This window comes from Oncorhynchus kisutch, linkage group LG9 (assembly GCF_002021735.2).
Source record: "Oncorhynchus kisutch isolate 150728-3 linkage group LG9, Okis_V2, whole genome shotgun sequence".
Lineage (NCBI taxonomy): Eukaryota > Metazoa > Chordata > Actinopteri > Salmoniformes > Salmonidae > Oncorhynchus > Oncorhynchus kisutch.
The window spans coordinates 3,868,283-3,886,218 of record NC_034182.2 but is presented as its reverse complement, the minus strand read 5'-3'; the positions used below and the strand labels follow the sequence as shown (position 1 = coordinate 3,886,218).

General features: G+C 44.1%; 1 protein-coding gene across 2 annotated transcripts in view; it reads right to left on the bottom strand.

Annotated features, from left to right (window-relative positions):
* Window positions 1–17,149, bottom strand: part of LOC109896615 (semaphorin-3C-like) — a 55,551-nt gene extending 38,402 nt beyond the window's left edge. The window contains exons 1-2 of one of the 2 annotated variants that reach the window (XM_020490897.2): window positions 16,962–17,149; window positions 2,322–2,496 (exon numbers count right to left, since the gene is read on the bottom strand). In XM_020490897.2, coding sequence (XP_020346486.2) covers window positions 2,322–2,457 — 136 coding nt within the window. In that variant the 5' untranslated portion in view covers window positions 2,458–2,496; window positions 16,962–17,149. Of the gene's footprint in view, window positions 1–2,321; window positions 2,497–9,175; window positions 9,375–16,961 lie in introns of those variants that run through there. The other variant, XM_031831548.1, reaches the window with a different exon arrangement.
* Between the last annotated feature and the right edge of the window lie 787 nt (window positions 17,150–17,936).

Genomic DNA, 17,936 nt, shown 5'->3' with positions numbered 1-17,936 from the left:
TGGGTAGCTTGAGGGAGGGAGAGAGAGAGTGAGATACTGTGTACTGACACAAGTCTCCTCCCAGAGTTTCTCTTTTTTTGGTTTAGTCAGTTTAGGCTGTAGTAATAAAAGAGTCTTTACTCTTGGGAACTACAGTATATCTCGCCTCCAGTGCAGAACCTTTGACACACACCCTTACACTTGCTGCTGACTGGACCTCCCACCTGTTACCCTCTCTGGGCCCTGCACCTCTCCCCACCCTGATACTGGAGAGAGCCCATGCACCCTAAATAATTCCCACAGTGGTGGACGTCCACACTGGAGTTTATTGGAGAGAAGAGTCCTCTCCCTCGGTCAGAGGAGTCTCAAACTCCCTACATCTGGATCTCTCCCAGGCAGAAGCTCCACTGAATGCAGGGTGAAATATGTAGCCTGTCTGCCCCAACAGAAAAGGATTTCCAGCTCCACCAACATAGATCAGTTCAGCTCAACTCCCCTGTGCTTAACATCCCGGACAGAATAGCTCTAAAAATCACAGCATGGAAGCTAACCAACACCTGAAATCTTGGCTCAATATCAAATCTCCATTCCTTTCTTTACCTTGAAAAGTTCTTCCAGTCACTGCCAAATCCCCTCTGCTTCTGTTTTCACACTAATTCAATCCAATGAGTCCCATGGGAATAAAGCACAGCGAAGCACCTACATAGATCATCCTAAGTGACATACACACACCTGACTTTCAAATAAATAAATGTAAAAAATAAAATAAATCAAGCTATTACCGGTCCGCCACAAAACCAGAGCTACCCAACCAAGAACCACTTTGACTGATAATAGTTCCCTTTGGTTTTACTGTATCTGAGTGAAATGTCAAACTAAAGCAGGAAATGGGGACAAATCAAATCCACACATGGAAAAGGGATTAACCAATCACATGATCAGCAGCAGGGATAGATTCATTTCCAGCATGTTGACCATGAATCCTGGAGGTCAGCCATTTAACAGGGCAGGAGTAAATAGGCCTACCGTGGTTGTATGTAAAAGCCACACAGGTATTTGAGTGGTTTGGTCTGTTTGCAGTGAGCGAGCAGGCTTTTTCCAAGCCACCCGCAATGCTCCACACATCCCCTAGACAAGAGTATACAGCCTGCTGAGTGGGGCGTTTCGCTGCCTGTCTCTGCTGGGCTACAGCACTCGAGACAATCACAGAGAAACACAGAGAGAAGAAGAGAGGGAGAGGAGAGAGAAAGTCAGGGAAGGAAAGAGGATGAGAGCCAGTGAGAGGAAGAGAAAGGTGCCGGGAGTCAAGGAAAAAGATGACCACAGCAAATCACAGCCTTTCCAGAGACAATGAGTCACAGCCACAACACCTCTTCACACTGTCTGAGCACTCAGACGCCACACAGACACGTGCAACAAAGACATAGCACAGCCACAGTCTTTCCTGGATTGGACATAATAAATCAGCCTGGAGGTACTGAAAGATAATCAAACATACCCAGAAGTTGCTGTCCAACATCAACACCAGTGTACAGCTACACCACTTATGAGGGGTAGCTGGTTCCTGAAAGCTAGAGAAACAAGAAACAACCCCTCCGGCCTCCTCCCCCTCAAACTCCTTCCTAGTTCAGAGGGTTAATAATTCATCCAATCATCAGTGTCAAGGAAATTAAATAAAACAGAATCAAACCAAGAGGCTGTAACAACACTCACAGTGAAAGGAAACAGTGCCTCCACCCACTGTGTGTGTTTAACGTTTAACCAGGACCAGGCGGAGCCATGGCAGTCAGTCATTCATGACACAGTACAGTACGATCTCACAGAGGTATGGCTCTGGCTCGCCTCAATGACATGGAACAGAACCACGATCTCAGGGTCTCACAGGCCCAAACCAAGAACATGACAATGTTAAGTCCCACAGGGACTAAGCAGCATGGGTACTATAATGTTTAGAGACGCCCTACCACTATCTGGCAGAGAACACTGATTAAATGTCAATCAAACACAAACATCTAAGGGAATGTCTGAGATGACCTCATCTCAGACATTGGAGAGAAGGTCATTATATAGTATTTTCTTGTTAGTTCAAAATGACGAAGATGTTTGTACATCCTCTGGATGGGCATCAATCTGTTATTGACCATATGTTACCCATTAACACCATAAACTAATATCTTCATTGTGTTCTGTAAGTTCATCACAGCTGTGGTGAAACACAGCAGACCAGGATGAGACTAAGCCTGAGGTAATGTTTTACGGGTGTTCTGGAGAAGGTTAGATTTAGGACATGTCTGTCCGATGCTTAGGGATTCACTATTGGAGTAAACAGGACATTTCTTTACCTTCGAAGGAGAGGAAGACTCTTGGCAGTGGCTGGAGGAAGCTGGAGACACAAGTGAGGAGGAGAGAGAGAGCCAGGAGGGTGGATCTGGCTCCTATCCAGGGCGGGGTCTTCACGACCCCCTCCGGCCACCTCATTACAGCAGGGCCTCAGGAACCACACCTTGTCCAAATAACCTAAGGGAGAGAGCGGTGCATCACTGGTCAGACTACAGTACCACAGATGCAGCAAGGATGTTCAAATCCAGTCCACGAGAGCTACACCACCACTGATTTTCTTCTCTTCCCGGTAGTTAATAGATCCCAGTAATTGATTAATTCACTCATCTTGTTTCCCAGGTCTGAAACAATTCCTGATTAGAAAGGTAGGATTAAAACTAGCAGTGCTGCAGCCCTCCATTATCTATTCCTGTCCTATGGTGTCTACTTCCTGTCCTATGGCGTCTACTTCCTGTTCTAATAATAACAATAAATAATAAGGATCCGTGTTAAAGGAGAGATCGAGTGTCACATGACAGTTAAATCCATCAGTTACAGTGTCCTTTAACATGGCTCCCTGTTATGGACGCGATTCATCTACACAAAAGAGCTGGGGGAGAATCTCCTCTCTGCCTTCACTCTGCTTCCATTATTGGACAAGAGGAGTTCCATTATTGATAAAGACAGGTATTACCAGGGGACTTTCTCCTGTAGAGAGATTATCTTACTGCTAACCAAAGACGGAGCTTCTCACTGCAGGCTCTTCTGCCCATGGCTACGCCACTCAATGTATTATGCGCAGAGTATTCATTTTGGTTTAATAGAAAATAATAAAAATGGGGGAAACAATAAAATGCACCCAAACAAAGACAGATCTATATTCTCATGGCTTATAGATGAGGGTGGGATATCTATGAAACTTTCAATTTGGGATGCAGCTGACGGAAAGGTTGAGGCACTGGGATCAGATGAACCATATATCACCCAGCTGAAATGTAACCTGCATGACGGGCTTGGGTCGTCGTTTGAGGGGCCGCGTGTGAGGAGTTAGAACGCATGTGGAAAAGTGCAGAAGGGCTAAGATCTCTTTGGCCCTCCCTATCCCAGCCCACCCTAGCTGGGGTGAGTTCCAGGAGAGAGAAGCCCTTGCGCTGGACTGGAGATGTCAGCCTCACAGCTGCTTAAACCATCACTGGAGACGGGAGCCTCTACTGCTGCTGAGGGCCAGGAGTCATTACTGTGAGATAAGACACAGGCCTACCATGACACGCCACCTCAGCAGGATTAGACACATACAACTGGAACTTCTCTCCTGCTTTAAATCTACCACGGTCATACTGTATAACCTGTCAGGTGATATCATGGAGATCCCTACAAATAATCCTGGCACCTAGCTAGTACAACTGACCATAACCTCCTAAGGCATGTCTGGCAGCCTGATAGTGCTCCACGTACACAATCAAGCTCCCCATTGATTTACATAACAGCCTTATAAAGGAGCAATGCTCCACGTTCTAGTGTACAAAGCCATGTGGATAGCCATAAACATTCATTTGTCTGGCGAGACTGTAATCAGGCCAGAAATACTGCTGCTTGTCGAAGCCTTGCCAGGAATCCTGGCGATGACAATTAAATTGGTCTCCATAAAGGAGGTGGACTTGAATTAATACAGCAATACATTACCGAAGTGGTATAATGATAATTGGGTTTATTGTGTGTTGCTTGGCCCTTTGTCTAATTAATGTCCCATCTCTCTTTTAAAAGACTACTAATCGATGAATGTATGATGGCATTTTAAGATCTTATTTTCTGGCTCTGCCATAATGTCTTTACTGAATGAGAGCAATTCCCAAGGCTGTCTTTTGTAATGGAATATTAACTTTACACAATTGAGCATGTTTACAGTGCATTGGGAAAGTATTCAGACCCCTTGACTATTTCCACATTTTTGTTAGGTTAGACTTATTCTAAAATTGATTAAATTAATATTTTTCCTCAATCTACACACAATGGCCAAGTGAATACAGGTTTAGATTTTTTTAAATAAAAAATACCTTATTTACATAAGTATTCAGACCCTTTGCTATGAGACTTGAAATTGAACTCAGGTGCATCATGTTTCCATTGATCATCCTTGAGATGTTTTTACAAAATAATTGGAGCCCACCTGTGGTAAATTCAATTGATTGGAGGTGATTTGGAAAGGCACACATCCGTCTAAAAACCAAGCCATGAGGTCAAAGGAATTGTAGAGCTCCGAGACAGGATTGTGTCAAGGCACAGATCTGGGAAGGGTACCAACAAATGTCTGCAGCATTGAAGGTCCTCAAGAACACTCCATCATTCTTAAATGAAAGAAGTATGGAACCACTAAGACTATTCCTAGAGCTGGCCGCCCAGCCAAACTGAGCAATCGGGGGAGAAGGGCCTTAGTCAGGGAGGTGCCCAAGAACCTGATGACCACTCTGACAGAGCTCCAGAGTTCCTCTGTGGAGATGGGAGAAACTTCCAGAAGGACAACCATCTCCACAGCACTCCACCAAGCAGGCCTTTATGGTAGAGTGGCCAGACGGAAGCCACTCCTCAGTAAAGAACACGTCAGCCCGCTTGGAATTTGCCAAAGGGCACTTAAAGACCCTCAGACCAGGAGAAACAAGATTCTCTGGTCTGATGAACACGAGTGAGTTACACGCTCAACTATTGCTACTCTAACTTCCGCAATGCATACTAGGCCCTCCCCTGCACTCTATTTGGCAAATCTGACCATGACTCAAGCTTGTTGCTTCCTTCCTATAGGCAAAAAATAAAACAGGAAGCGTCCGTTCTTAGGTCTATCCAAAGCTGGTCTGACCAATCGGTTTCCACGCTTCAAGATGGCTTTGATCATGTGGACTGGGATATGTTCCGGATAGCCTCAGAATAATATTGACATATACGCTGACTCGGTGAGCGTGTTTAAGGAAGTGTATGGGAGATGTTGTACCCACTGTGACAATTAAAACCTTCCCTAACCAGAAACCGTGGATTGATGGCAGAATTCGCGCTAAACTGAAAGCACGTTCCACCGCATTTAATCATGGCAAGGCGACTGGGAATATGGCCGAACACAAACGGTGTAGTTATTCCCTCCGTAAGGCAATCAAACAAGCAAAGTGTCAGTATAGAGACAAAGTGGAGTTGCAATTCAATGGCTCAAACACGAGACCTATGAGGCAGGGTCTACAGACAATCACGGATTACAAACAGAAAACCAGCCCCTTGCTTCCAGACAAACAAACACCTTCTTTGCCCGCTTTGAGGATAATACAGTGCCTGTCACTGACGCAGCCTGCTACCAAAGACTGTGGGCTCTCCTTCTCCGTGGCTGACGTGAGTAAAACATTTAAACGTGTTAACCCTCGCAAGGCATCCAGCCCAGATGATATCCCAAGCCACGTCCTCATGGCATGCGCAGACCAGCTGGCTGGTGTATTTACGGACATAATCAATACCTAACCCAGTCTGCTGTCCCTACATGCTTCTAGATGGCCACCATTGTTTCTGTTTGCTTTCTTAGAAAGGTAGCTGAACTAAATGCCTACAGCCCCGTAGCATTCACTTCTGTCATCATGAAGTGCTTTGAGAGACTAGTCAAGGATCATATCACCTCTACCCTACCTGACACCCTAGTCCACTCCAATTTGCTTACAGCGGCAATAGGTCCACAGAAGATGCAATCGCCATCACACTGCCCTATCCCATCTGGACAAGAGGAATACCTATGTAAGAATGCTGTTCATTGACTAAAGCTCAGCATTCAACACCATAGTACCCTCCAAACTCATCATTAACCTTGAGACCTTGGTCTCAACCCCACCCTGTGTAATTGGGTCCTGGACTTCCTGACAGGCCACTCCCAGGTGGTGAAGGTAGGAAACATCTCTACTCCGCTGATCCTCAACACTGGGGTCCCACAAGGGTGCATTCTCAGCCCCCTCCTGTACTCCCTGTTCACCCATGACTGAATGGCCATGCACGCCTCCAACTCAATCATCCAGTTTGCAGACGACACAACAGTAGTAGGCTTGATTACCAACAATGACGAGACAGCCTACAGGGAGGTGAGGGCCCCTTGGAGTGTGGTGTCAGGAAAATAACCTCTCACTCAATGTCAGCAAAACAAAAGAGATGATCGTGGACTTCAGGAAACAGCAAAGGGAGCACCCCCTTATCCACATCGACGGGACAGCATTGGAGAAAGTGAAACGTTTTAAGTTCCTCAGTGTACATACCACAGACAAACTGAAATGGTCCACCCACACAGATAGAAGAAGTGCTGTTTCTTCACCACGCTATCTCAGGAGGCTGAAGAAAATGTGGCTCGTCATCGAAAACCCTCACTAACTTTTACAGGTGCACAATTGAGAGCATCCTGTCGGGCTGTATCACCTCCTGGTACGGCAACTGCACCGCCCACAACCTCAGGACTCTCCAGAGGGTGGTGCGGTCCGCACAATGCATCACCAGGGTCAAATTACCTACCTTCCAGAACACCTACAACACCCAATGTCACAGGAAGGTCAAAAAGATCATCAAGGACAATAACCACCCGAGTCCCTGCCTGTTCACCCTGCTTCCATCCAGAAGGCGAGGTCAGTACAGGTGCATCAAAGCTGGGACCGAGATATTGAAAAACAGCTTCTATCTCAAGGTCATCAGATTGTTAAACAGCCATTACTAGCACAGAGAGGCGGCTGCCTATATACATCATTGGCCACTTTAATAAATAGAACACTAGTCACTTTAAGAATGTTTACATATCTCGCATTACTCATATCATATGTATATACTGTATCCTACACTATCTTTTGTGTCTTAGCCGCTCTGTCACTACTCATCCATATATTTTTATATTCTTATCCCATTCCTTTACTAGATTGTGTGTATTAGATTTTGTTGTGGAATTGTTGCTATTACCTGTTAGATATTGCTGCACTGTCGGATCTAGATCCATAAGCATTTCGCTACACTCGCAATGACATCTGCTAACCATGTGTATGTGACCAATAAACTTTGATTTGAAACCAAGATTGGACTCTTTGGCCTGAAGGCCAAGCGTCCCGTATGGAGGAAACCTGGCACCATCCCTACGGTGAAGCATGGTGGTGGCAGCATCATGCTGTGGGGATATTTTTCAGTAGCAGGAACTGGGGGACTAGTCAGGATCGAGGGAAAGATGAATGGAACATAGATCCCTGATGAAAACCTGCTCCAGAGCACTCAGAACCTCAGACTGGGGCAAAGGTTCACCTTCAACAGGACAACAACCCTAAGCACACAGCCAAGACAATGCAGGAGTGGCTTTGGGACAAGTCTTTGAATGTCCTTTAGTGGCCCAGCCAGAGCCCGGACTTGAACCCGATCGAACATATCTGGAGAGACCCGAAAATAGCTGTGCAGCGACGCTCCCCGTCCAACCTAACAGAGCTTGAAAGGATCTACAGAGAAGAATGGGAGAAACTGCCCAAATACACACTACAAGTTTTTAGCGTCATACCCAAGAAGACTCAAGGCTGTAATTGCTGCCATAGGGGCTTCAAAAAAGTACTGAGTAAAGGGTCTGAATACTTATTCAAATGTAATATTTCATTTTTTCAATAAATTTGCAAGCAGCAGTATTTCTGGACAGAGTACAGTCTCGCCAGACAAATTATTGTATATGTTTATGGCTCTCCATATGGCTTTGTACACTAGATCGTTGTCATTATGCGGTATTGTGTGTAGATTGATGAGGGGAATTTGTTTATCCATTTTAGAATAAGGCTGTAACGTAACAAAATGTGGAAAACGTCAAGGGGTCTGAATATTTTCCGAATACACTGTACATGGAACGTAATTAGGAAAAAGCAGTCCCATCTGGATTACGACTTGATAAATGGATTGTTTTGGTCTAGACTCGCTCTTCTTCCTGGTTCTATTTGTACAAAGATTCCTACTTTCGATAGAGATAACCACACTGTAATTACAACACAAATTACACGAGAGAGAGTCTCTATTTAGACCTAGAGCATATAAATAAAAGATGCTAAACAGAGTCAGAGTAAAGAGTTGAACACTGTGTGAATGATCTGGATCGGTGTCTTCCCTCCGCCTACAGGATCTACCAGAGCGGCTCCGAGTGTTCACACCACACCCTGTCACTCACAAGTTAACGGCTCGGGTACATGGACATGTCGCCAAGCACACGTTTGACCAGGAAGAAAACAAATGTTTTTGTAATAAAAATTGAGGTTTCAGGGCTCAACAGTAACCTGTTGAATTGAATTAAATAACACTTTTTAACTATATATCTTTGGCTTATAGTCAATCATCTCAGACTCACAATCTTCTATTTTTACTCATATAGTTAATGTCAGACAACGTGACAATCTCAGTCCCAGAGCAAAGGCACACTTGTGATCACGCTGATATATTTGTAATAGTACGTCCTATAACAATTATACTTCTTTCTACTCAATGTAAATGTTAATATAACATGCATCCCACCATAAATACAGTATGGTGTGCAAACATCAGTGATGAAGAACAATCAAAAACACGTTCAATGGTCAGCATTACTTTTCAGACGCCTCACAGCACGTAATTTCAGACATATCTTCACAATACTCAACACAGAGAACCGCTTAGATCAAGTATTTTGGAGCTTTTACTTGTCTAAATGTGTTCCCTTTCAGCCGTTCTGATTCCTTTTCCGTCTGTCTACCAGTGGGACCCTGCACCTGTTAGCCCGAGTCCACGCAGCCCTCTCCCACTACCGCCTCTCTTTCACGGCCCCGGTGAGTGATCCCTGTCACAAAGATTGACTGTCCACACACCCCTGTCCCAGCCTAGGACCCACCTTATAAGGCTCCTCTCCTGCTCTGTCTCGATCCCAAAGCCCTGGTTCCCTGATTGTTCCTGTGTTGACCCAGTCCTTATCCCCGTCAAGCACTTAAGTACCACTGAGACGGTTCCCTGGTGACTAACCCAGAAAGAAGGCAGAGAAGAGAGCGCTGCTGCTATTACATCCAACCGCCTGCAGGACAGACTTGATGAGTGAAAGAGATGAGAAGGAAGGGTAGAGAGAGGAGGAGAGAGAGAAAAGGCTGGTTTCCTATTACATACTCTACTGAAGTCCCCCCCTCCTCGCTTCTCTTTCTCTCTCCCCCTCTGTCAGCTAACGAGACAGCAAACCGATCACCCAATCCCTCCCAGTACTAGGACTCCTACCTCACACAGGCAGGCTGAGGACTCCTACCTCACGCAAGCAGGCAGGCAGGCAGAGGACTCCTACCTCACGCAAGCAGGCAGGCAGGCAGAGGACTCCTACCTCACGCAAGCAGGCAGGCAGGCAGAGGACTCTTACCTCACATAAGACAGAGGTAACCAGGGAGAAAGCAGGAGAATATGAGAGAGACTAAGCCAGTAACAATCATTTATGTCCAACAGAGCCTTGAACAGTTTACCTAGGGACACTCACAACACATTGTCATATTGCCCTTCAGCAGTAGATTAAAATCAACACAGACCCTTCCTCCTTCACTATCTACACACCAACCCAATATTAAATATTATTCCTGTTGAATGTTTCCAAATAATGAAATCCCATCTAACATGGGCTGGAGACAGTTTCAAAAACATCTAATTAAATATTTCATAGTAGTGTCGTAAAATGTTATAGCCCAGATATTGAGTTAGTCGTGGGACATGTTTTCTTAATGCTGAGATATTAAAATAGGTTGTTAGACATTATTTGAATTCTGATGATAATTTGATATCCTATGGAAGTTACTATGGCAGAAGTTACTATGGCAGAAGTTACTATGGCAGAAGTTACTATGGCAGAAGTTACTATGGCAGAAGTTACTATGGCAGAAGTTACTATGGCAGTCATACAAATATTCCTAAACTATTCATTTCCTCCACTTGTGTGATTTCTTTTATTGCCTGGCTCTCCATTCTAATATATATTATATATAAAACACTTTATTATTCCATTGCCTTTACTAAGGTATTGCCAGAAGCCTAAATTATAACTTACAGGGCAGGTTAGTGCATCCCTGAGAGATCTACTATAGTAGGGTTGCCTCTGGGAGCGTATGACTCATGGTCTGAGTGGTATGTCCTCTCTAAGACCAGAACCATATCACTTTCAGAGTCACCTAAAAACACACCCACCAAACACACTTCATGTTTGAAGGGGTCATTGGAGTCCTAGGTCATATTCAAACGTTTTGCAACATAATATGAAGATTACCGTTTCTCATTAGACAAGTCCAGGTAATCTCTCCTTGTTTCAGTGCATTTTATTCCATTTGGTGCCTAATGAACACAGCCCTGTTGTGCCGAGTCAGCTTTGGGGGTTACAATTAAGGGGGTTCTGAAAAGAGGGAGAATGTACTTTATTTTCCACTATTGAGTTGAGAAGGAACCTCAGGATGAGATATGTAATGGTATCTCCTCATTTGTACCTCTCTTAAGCCCAGTGAAAAGTGACAAAACAAAAACCACATTGTTCAAAGGCCTGGCACATACTTAAATACATAAGATGTGTTCCACCACATAGTAGCCACATGCCATTGTGCTCCATATTTCCAGTGTGCTCTAGAGAGCTGTGAGGTATTGTACACTCTACCCAGGTTATGTTTCCATGAACGGGCACATTTGTGTTGCTCTTGGAATGACTTGAATTCCTGTCAGTTTATGTGTGAAGGCAAGCAAGCAGGATTGACACTTTTCCATTTGAACAGCTTTGAGGTTGAGTTTTCACAGAGTTTGAGAGCTTGGTGCAAACCGCCCCATTGAAAATACATATTTGTCAATGTGTTATAGTTCAATGCATTTTCAATATACAATAAACAAAAAAAATGCATTCCAAATGTGTTTTCTGAAACTAACTCAAAAAATACATTGCAACACAATATTAAGACCAATTTAATTGAGTGTGTGTGTGTATTTACTACTACTACGTGTGGGTGTGCTCCTACATGTCTATTTAAGGGAGGAGGAGAGGGCGGTAAAGCTGGTAGCGGAGACACAGGGAAATAATTACCCCTCTCTCTGACAGATGGGCTGATTTATGCCTCTCCAATTAAACTGTCAGGATACGGAGCAGCAGAGTGGGAGAGACCATTTCATGGGGCCGTAAAGCCTCTTCTCTTCACCCAGAGAGAATAGAGGCAGACGGGTCTCCTCTTTAACTAGCCCCTCTACAGAGGCGAGGAGGAAGGAGCAGTAAATTACTAATGGCTGTGATGAAGCTGAGAGCACGTCAGCCTCAGACAGAAAGGATGGGCTGCAACTATCTTCATTTACACACAGAACTGAGATACATTATTATAGAGGACGAGAGGAGGGAAATTAACCTTAACGTTTCTGAGTAACAGCCCTCTGACACTGTAAACGATGTAGGTAGCTGCAACTCTCTCAAACTGAGAACAGGATGCATTCTCTGTGGTGTCATGTAAAACATGTCCGCTCTGTGTAGAGAGGTCAGAGATGATAAAACATTGGTATGCTTCATTTGGAGTTTTCCAAAAACGTCTTGTTGGGAGGATAAATAAATCTTTCAGTTGATAGAATTCATCACGCAATCTGGACTGTCCACCTGTACTTATGACTGTATCTTTGTTTCACAAGCGGCCACGCACGCACACACACACACACACACACGTGTTTTTTGTTGCCACACCGAAGTTAAATACATTGAGCGATTGCTAGGGTTACGGGTGGTTCCACTCGAAGCCAAAATATTCCGTCACACACATCTGCTTTCATGGCATGTGATTCTATACCAGAGAGTTCATAGTGTAATACAACAAAAACTCTCATCAGAGACTACATGGACAACCTATCAGGCTGAGCAAGGAATATTCATCCCTTCAAGTTTGGTCTTATTCTTAACACAAATCAAGTTCTTTGGACATTTGCCTTGAGCTTCGCATCATTTAACAGATGTGAAAGTGACTAATAGAGCTGTATTCAGTGGCCTGTGCGGGAATTGAACACACAACCCTGGTGTTGCCAGCATCATGCTCTAACCCACTGAGCCAATGAAACCTCCAATTGGTTCCTACTGTGTGAGTACTGTCTGGTGAAACAGTACAGGTGGAATGTCATTATCATAGCTACAGGCTCTAACAAATTTGCTACAATTAACAACTAATTGGAGATGATAAAAGATGTGAGGCAGAGAGCTGACCTTGTCCTGCTCCCCCACTGTGTATCCAACACCAGCTGGAGTACAAGCACTCCATAGCGCTCTGGTCAAAAGTAGTGCACTATACACTGAGTGTTCAAAACATTAGGAACAACTGTGAAAGCTATGATCCCTTATTGATGTCGCTTGTTAAATGCACTTCAATCAGTGTAGATGAAGGGGAGGAGATTTTTAAGTCTGGAGATGTTGAGCAATGGGCAAGACAAAAAGACATCCAAGCCAACTTGACCCAACTGTGGGAAGCATTTAAGTCAACATGTGGAACGTTTGACACCTTGTAGAGTCCATTCCCCGACAACTTGAGGCTGATCTGAGGGCAAAAAGGGGGTGAAACTCAATATTAGGAAGGTGTTCTTAATGTTTTGTACACTCAGTGTATAGGGAATAGCATGCCATTTCAGACAGCCTATGTATCGCTGACAAACACTACCCAAATTGCACACGACATCCTAATCAGCGGTCTGAAGCTTATTGCAAACCCTCTCCTCAATTACCATGGGAATGACGGGCGTGATAACGAGGCAGGAGCGTGAGTGGTGGATGCCTGAATGAGCTAATGATGGATTGATTTGCGTGTTATGAGAGGTATAATAAGGACATATTGTTTTCTCTGTTGGTGCAGCTGCTCTGGTTTTGCATATCTCTCCCTCCATCTGTCCACACAGCACATAGTTGAGGCCGCCGCTGCCACTTAGCCATGAAAGACTGCAATAACAACAGCAGAAAACGTGAATAGTGGGGTCAGTAATAACCTACCAGGCAGCGAGAGGGGGGACTTTGATCTGATTAATAGACTGGCCTTAGCTACCCTGGACGGAGAGAGAGGAGGAATTCAGCCGGAGTCACAGTCGGTGTTGAAACAGCTTGAGGTAGATCTCCTCAGACACTCGTCTTTTAAAGCGTTCCCCTCAGACCGTGTTGAAGAATTCCATTACTGTAGTACAGTTGCAGTTCTGGCAGAATCAGCGCAGCCGAGACTACTTCTTCAGTCTAATGTGGAATGCCTTGGCATTTGAGAAAGGAAACAGAGGGAGACTTTCTATAAACGGGGGCATTTCCATATCTAAAGGACATCCTGTGGTCTCACAGTGGAGGCTGGACGGAAGGTCCAGAAATAACAGCCTATAGAGAAATGAGAGGAGGAACTCAATTAACTAAGTGACTCATAATACCCAGACAGACTCATAAGAGCGAGTCTGTGTCAAAATGAACGATTGCTTCTCAACTAGCTTCTGGCTGACGTCTGTTTGACCCCAGACTACATGAATCCCACAAACCAAATTCAAACCCATACACTGTTCATAATATCGCCATACCTGATCCTATCGCATACCTTCGAGGTCGCCCAATGAAGACTAAGGCAGCCAGGGCGCGAGGAAAGACAGACATGTCTAATAATAGCGCTGCTTCTCAACATTAGTTCTGCCAACACAGTCTCATACGTACCAGCTCCCAGAAAGTCCCGCAGGAAGGGCCAGAGTTTGATCCCATAATCTATCAACGGTTATACTATCTCCTTCTTCCTTCCCTAAAGTGCACTGTACAAGTCAACCTTAATCTCAACTGCTCCGTCTGTTGTCTGTGACCTAGACTGGCTCTGTATGAGGCCTTCCTGTTGTTTATGACATGTATACACCACACCTGGGTTCAAACACTACTTGAAATAATTTGTAAATACTTCCGCTAGGCTTGAATTAGCTTTCCTGGCCAATAGAGTAGTCGCAACAGTGCAAACCCTGACCATCTGTCACTCCAGGCAGGCTAGAGCAAGCACTTAAAGAATTTGAAAGATTTCAAATAGTATCTGAACCCAGGTCTGGTATACATCAGAGTGAACTGTATGGAGAACCCCACCCCTCACCCCCTGCCACTGAACAATATTGTCTGTCACAGTGCTAGACACCTCAGCAAGGGGTACAGTACAATAACATCATATGTGCCATCGCAGGTTCTCTCTCTCTAGCTCAGGCATTAACTTCAATAGGAAAAGCGTATTGGAGTTGAGGTAGAAAATGTATACCACTTCCTATAGTTTCGTCTAGCCATTGTCTGTGATAAAGGGAACAGTTACAGGTACAGTTACTAGCAGAGATACTTCAGACCTTCCTATCCAGGGATCTATGGCATATCATTTCGATTTATGGATTTTGGAGGGAGGGTGACAATGGGTCTAGTACAGATGTATGTTACCTTATGTCATGATGTGAACAGTTATCAGGAAAAGGTCCAATTTAAAGGAACAATGGCCCATGCACACTATAATTGCCTCCTCCAATGATTCATAATAGTGAATGGATGAGTCTATTTCTTTCTGTCCATGTTTCAGCTACTCAACGTGCTCCATTCACATTGAGAACCACAGACATCTGTGTAGCATTACTCAGCGGAAGTTATCAGCTACTAAATAAGTTATTCAAATGATGAGAGCGGAAAGACTGACCGATAGGCAGATCCCACAGTAGGTTTCACCTCATGACCAGAGCTATAGTACAGTGCTTCTCATTCTCTTCCATTATCATAGCTTCCTCTATGCTTGTCAAGTACATGGGCCATTACCCTCCCATAAAGCACCATTCAATTTCATTACAATGACTTCTGCCTTCTACTGGATTTGATTACATTTCATCCCTCATTTCACATCACTGATATTGTGTTCATTTATTTCTCCTCATCTCCCATCAGCCAACAAGCACTACTGATGAAGAGTTCTAGTACTGATGGAGAGTTCTACTGATCAGAACAGCCAGCTGAGCTCATACTCCTGGAATAGGAATAACACCTGAAAACACTCTCCTTCAATCCAGAGTGTATCAGTTCCCAGGATCTAACATGGAGCACAAAACGCGACTCCTGTCTCAAAGTCATGTGGCCCCGCTGACAGTTTCTACTGGGACAGAAAACAAGTGCACACACAGGACGTAGTTTGACCTTCCTTTTGACAGGTGATGGACTTGTTAACTCTTCCTACTCAGAGAGGTTATAGATGGATACTAGTTTAAAAACACACAACCGAAGCCTCGGAAAGAATGCAGCCGTATTCGTGCCGACACGCCCGGTAAGTTGGAAGCTGAAAATCTGGAATTAAAAGCAGCTGTCCATCTTTGTAAAGGGGATTGTTGCTTTAACCTCAATGTAGACTAGATTCTCCTATCAGCAATATGCTAATGATTTAGTTGGCGGGTCAAAAGCTTTTGATAATACCTCTGATTACTTTGACATCCCTAAAGACAGATGCTGATGAGTTACTAGAGAACCAATCAGAGCCTAGAGAACCTTTAGAAAACAACATTCCACACAGACCGATCCATCATAATCTACTTGGCTGTAGCTGACAGTTTAACATGGGGGTGAAGGCAGAAGGTTCCTTTAGGGTGTTTTTAGTTCTGCATCTAGACTCCTGTAATTTGACTGTCATCTTGTATCATGTGGATCATCACCAGGATCTTCAGCTGTTCATTGGGATCGTCTGCCGGAATTTGTTATCAGTTTGTGTCAATGTAGAACAATTCTCAACGGGACATTCCTTCTTCAATCGGCTCACGGCGGTGGCAAATCGGTCAGTAGTCGTTCTGCTCAAAGCAGCGGATGCCAAGCAGTAATCTAGGGCCATTCTTCCCTGAGCAGATCATGTCAACTGGGAATGGTCATGCTCTCCGTCACAATCCAAGTGTCAGAGGAATTACCTTTTTTGACCACTGAGGAAATAGTGAATCAGGCATTCTCTCCACATCTGCTTCCACTGTTCATCTCTACTCATTCAACACAGAATAGCTGTCAGTGGTCTGTCTGGCAGCCCAAAGTCTAAGCCCAGTTTGTGTATGTAGAAGTCCAAGCCTTTCGCTACGTAAATGGTAACAATAAGGTATAATGTACACAAAGTCTCAGAGCAAGGGAAAAACAGTGCAATCCATCTTGGAACATGTAAACGCCTCATATTCCCCAAAAACAATACGGATGGAGACCTGAATGGCCCACAGATGAACAACCTCAACGTTGTTTGAAATGTCTATCTAGATAGCAAATGAATCCAAATATATAAATAAATGTTGAGTTCAACCTGACTTTCAACTCAACCAAAGCTGTTTGAGTTTCATAGAAAGTTCAAAGTTCAAGAAAAAAAACGCTGCATTAGATAAGGTAAACCTCTTAGGATAGGCAACATAAATCAACAAGGGTCAGGCTATCCCAGAGCTTACAACTCCAACTGCCATCCATTTCCAACCATCAGACTGCTATGGATGCACAGAAGCCAGTCACCAGGAATAATGCTTTTAACCTCTAATATCTAGCCAAACATGACAAAATGTAACCCACTCCCTAATCAAAACAAATTCAATTGCATTGTGGCCATGCTTTCCCTTCACCAAGGACAGAGTGTTTTATCTAGAAATCACATGATCAATGAAGCTATACATTTTCATTTTACCTGGTGACTTCATTCTCCATGAGTAACTGCAGGCAGGGGTCCTGTGTATTGTGGTCCCTCCCTCCACATGCTGTATAAATTAGGTAGAAACAAAGACAAATTTGTCTGATTAGAGTGGACTGGCAGGCTAGTACAAAGAAGGGAAGGGAGGGGACATTGGCCACTGTGTCTCGCAGCACTTATGAATTGTCCTTGTGCAAACATCCTGCTGTTTTATATGCTTCCTGGGGTCAGGGGTCAACAGGCGTGCATGACCAATCACAGCCCTAAATCAGGAACTGAATGCATTCTGTCATCAACACAGTGGAATTCAATTCGTTTTAATTCATTTTAAAGGCCTGATATCAGCCTCATTGTTATTTTGTTGATGAATGGGTTTTTTAACAGGCGAAGGCTATGCTAGGATTGCACGCCTCCTCGTGTCAAAAGGAACTGCAGTGAGTGCATTAATCCAAAGAGGAGAAAAGTGACACTTGATTTCCGCTTACCAGTTTCATTCCAGAAGCTCTTTTGGTCTATGCCAGCAGACCATTATTTATGTTGGGTCCACAATTCAATCAGGAGGTCCCCTCAGACCAGACCAATCAGCAGCAAAGAGAGCCTCAGACATGTTAATCAATAACTGTATTATTGGTGGGTGGATAGGTTTCTCTGCATTTTGAACAGGAAGTGAGTTCTCTTGTCTATCCATTGTTTAGTCTTTTCAGATTAGGCTTAACATATTCCAGTCTTAACTTTTTGAATTAGAAAGGCATTGCCTTAGCCTAAACTCATATTTCGGATAAGTGAAAGAAAAACGGCCCTATAACTATTTTATTCTGGGCATTTAAAAAATAGCTTAGTAACCAGAAACCCTCCACTGAAAGCCGCTGAACATGCAGATACAGCTAATTGAAGAGATAAGTGACCAATTAAACCGGATATACTGTAAATCGCTAGACAACTTGCAACTTTTCACAATTTCCAAAAGCGTTC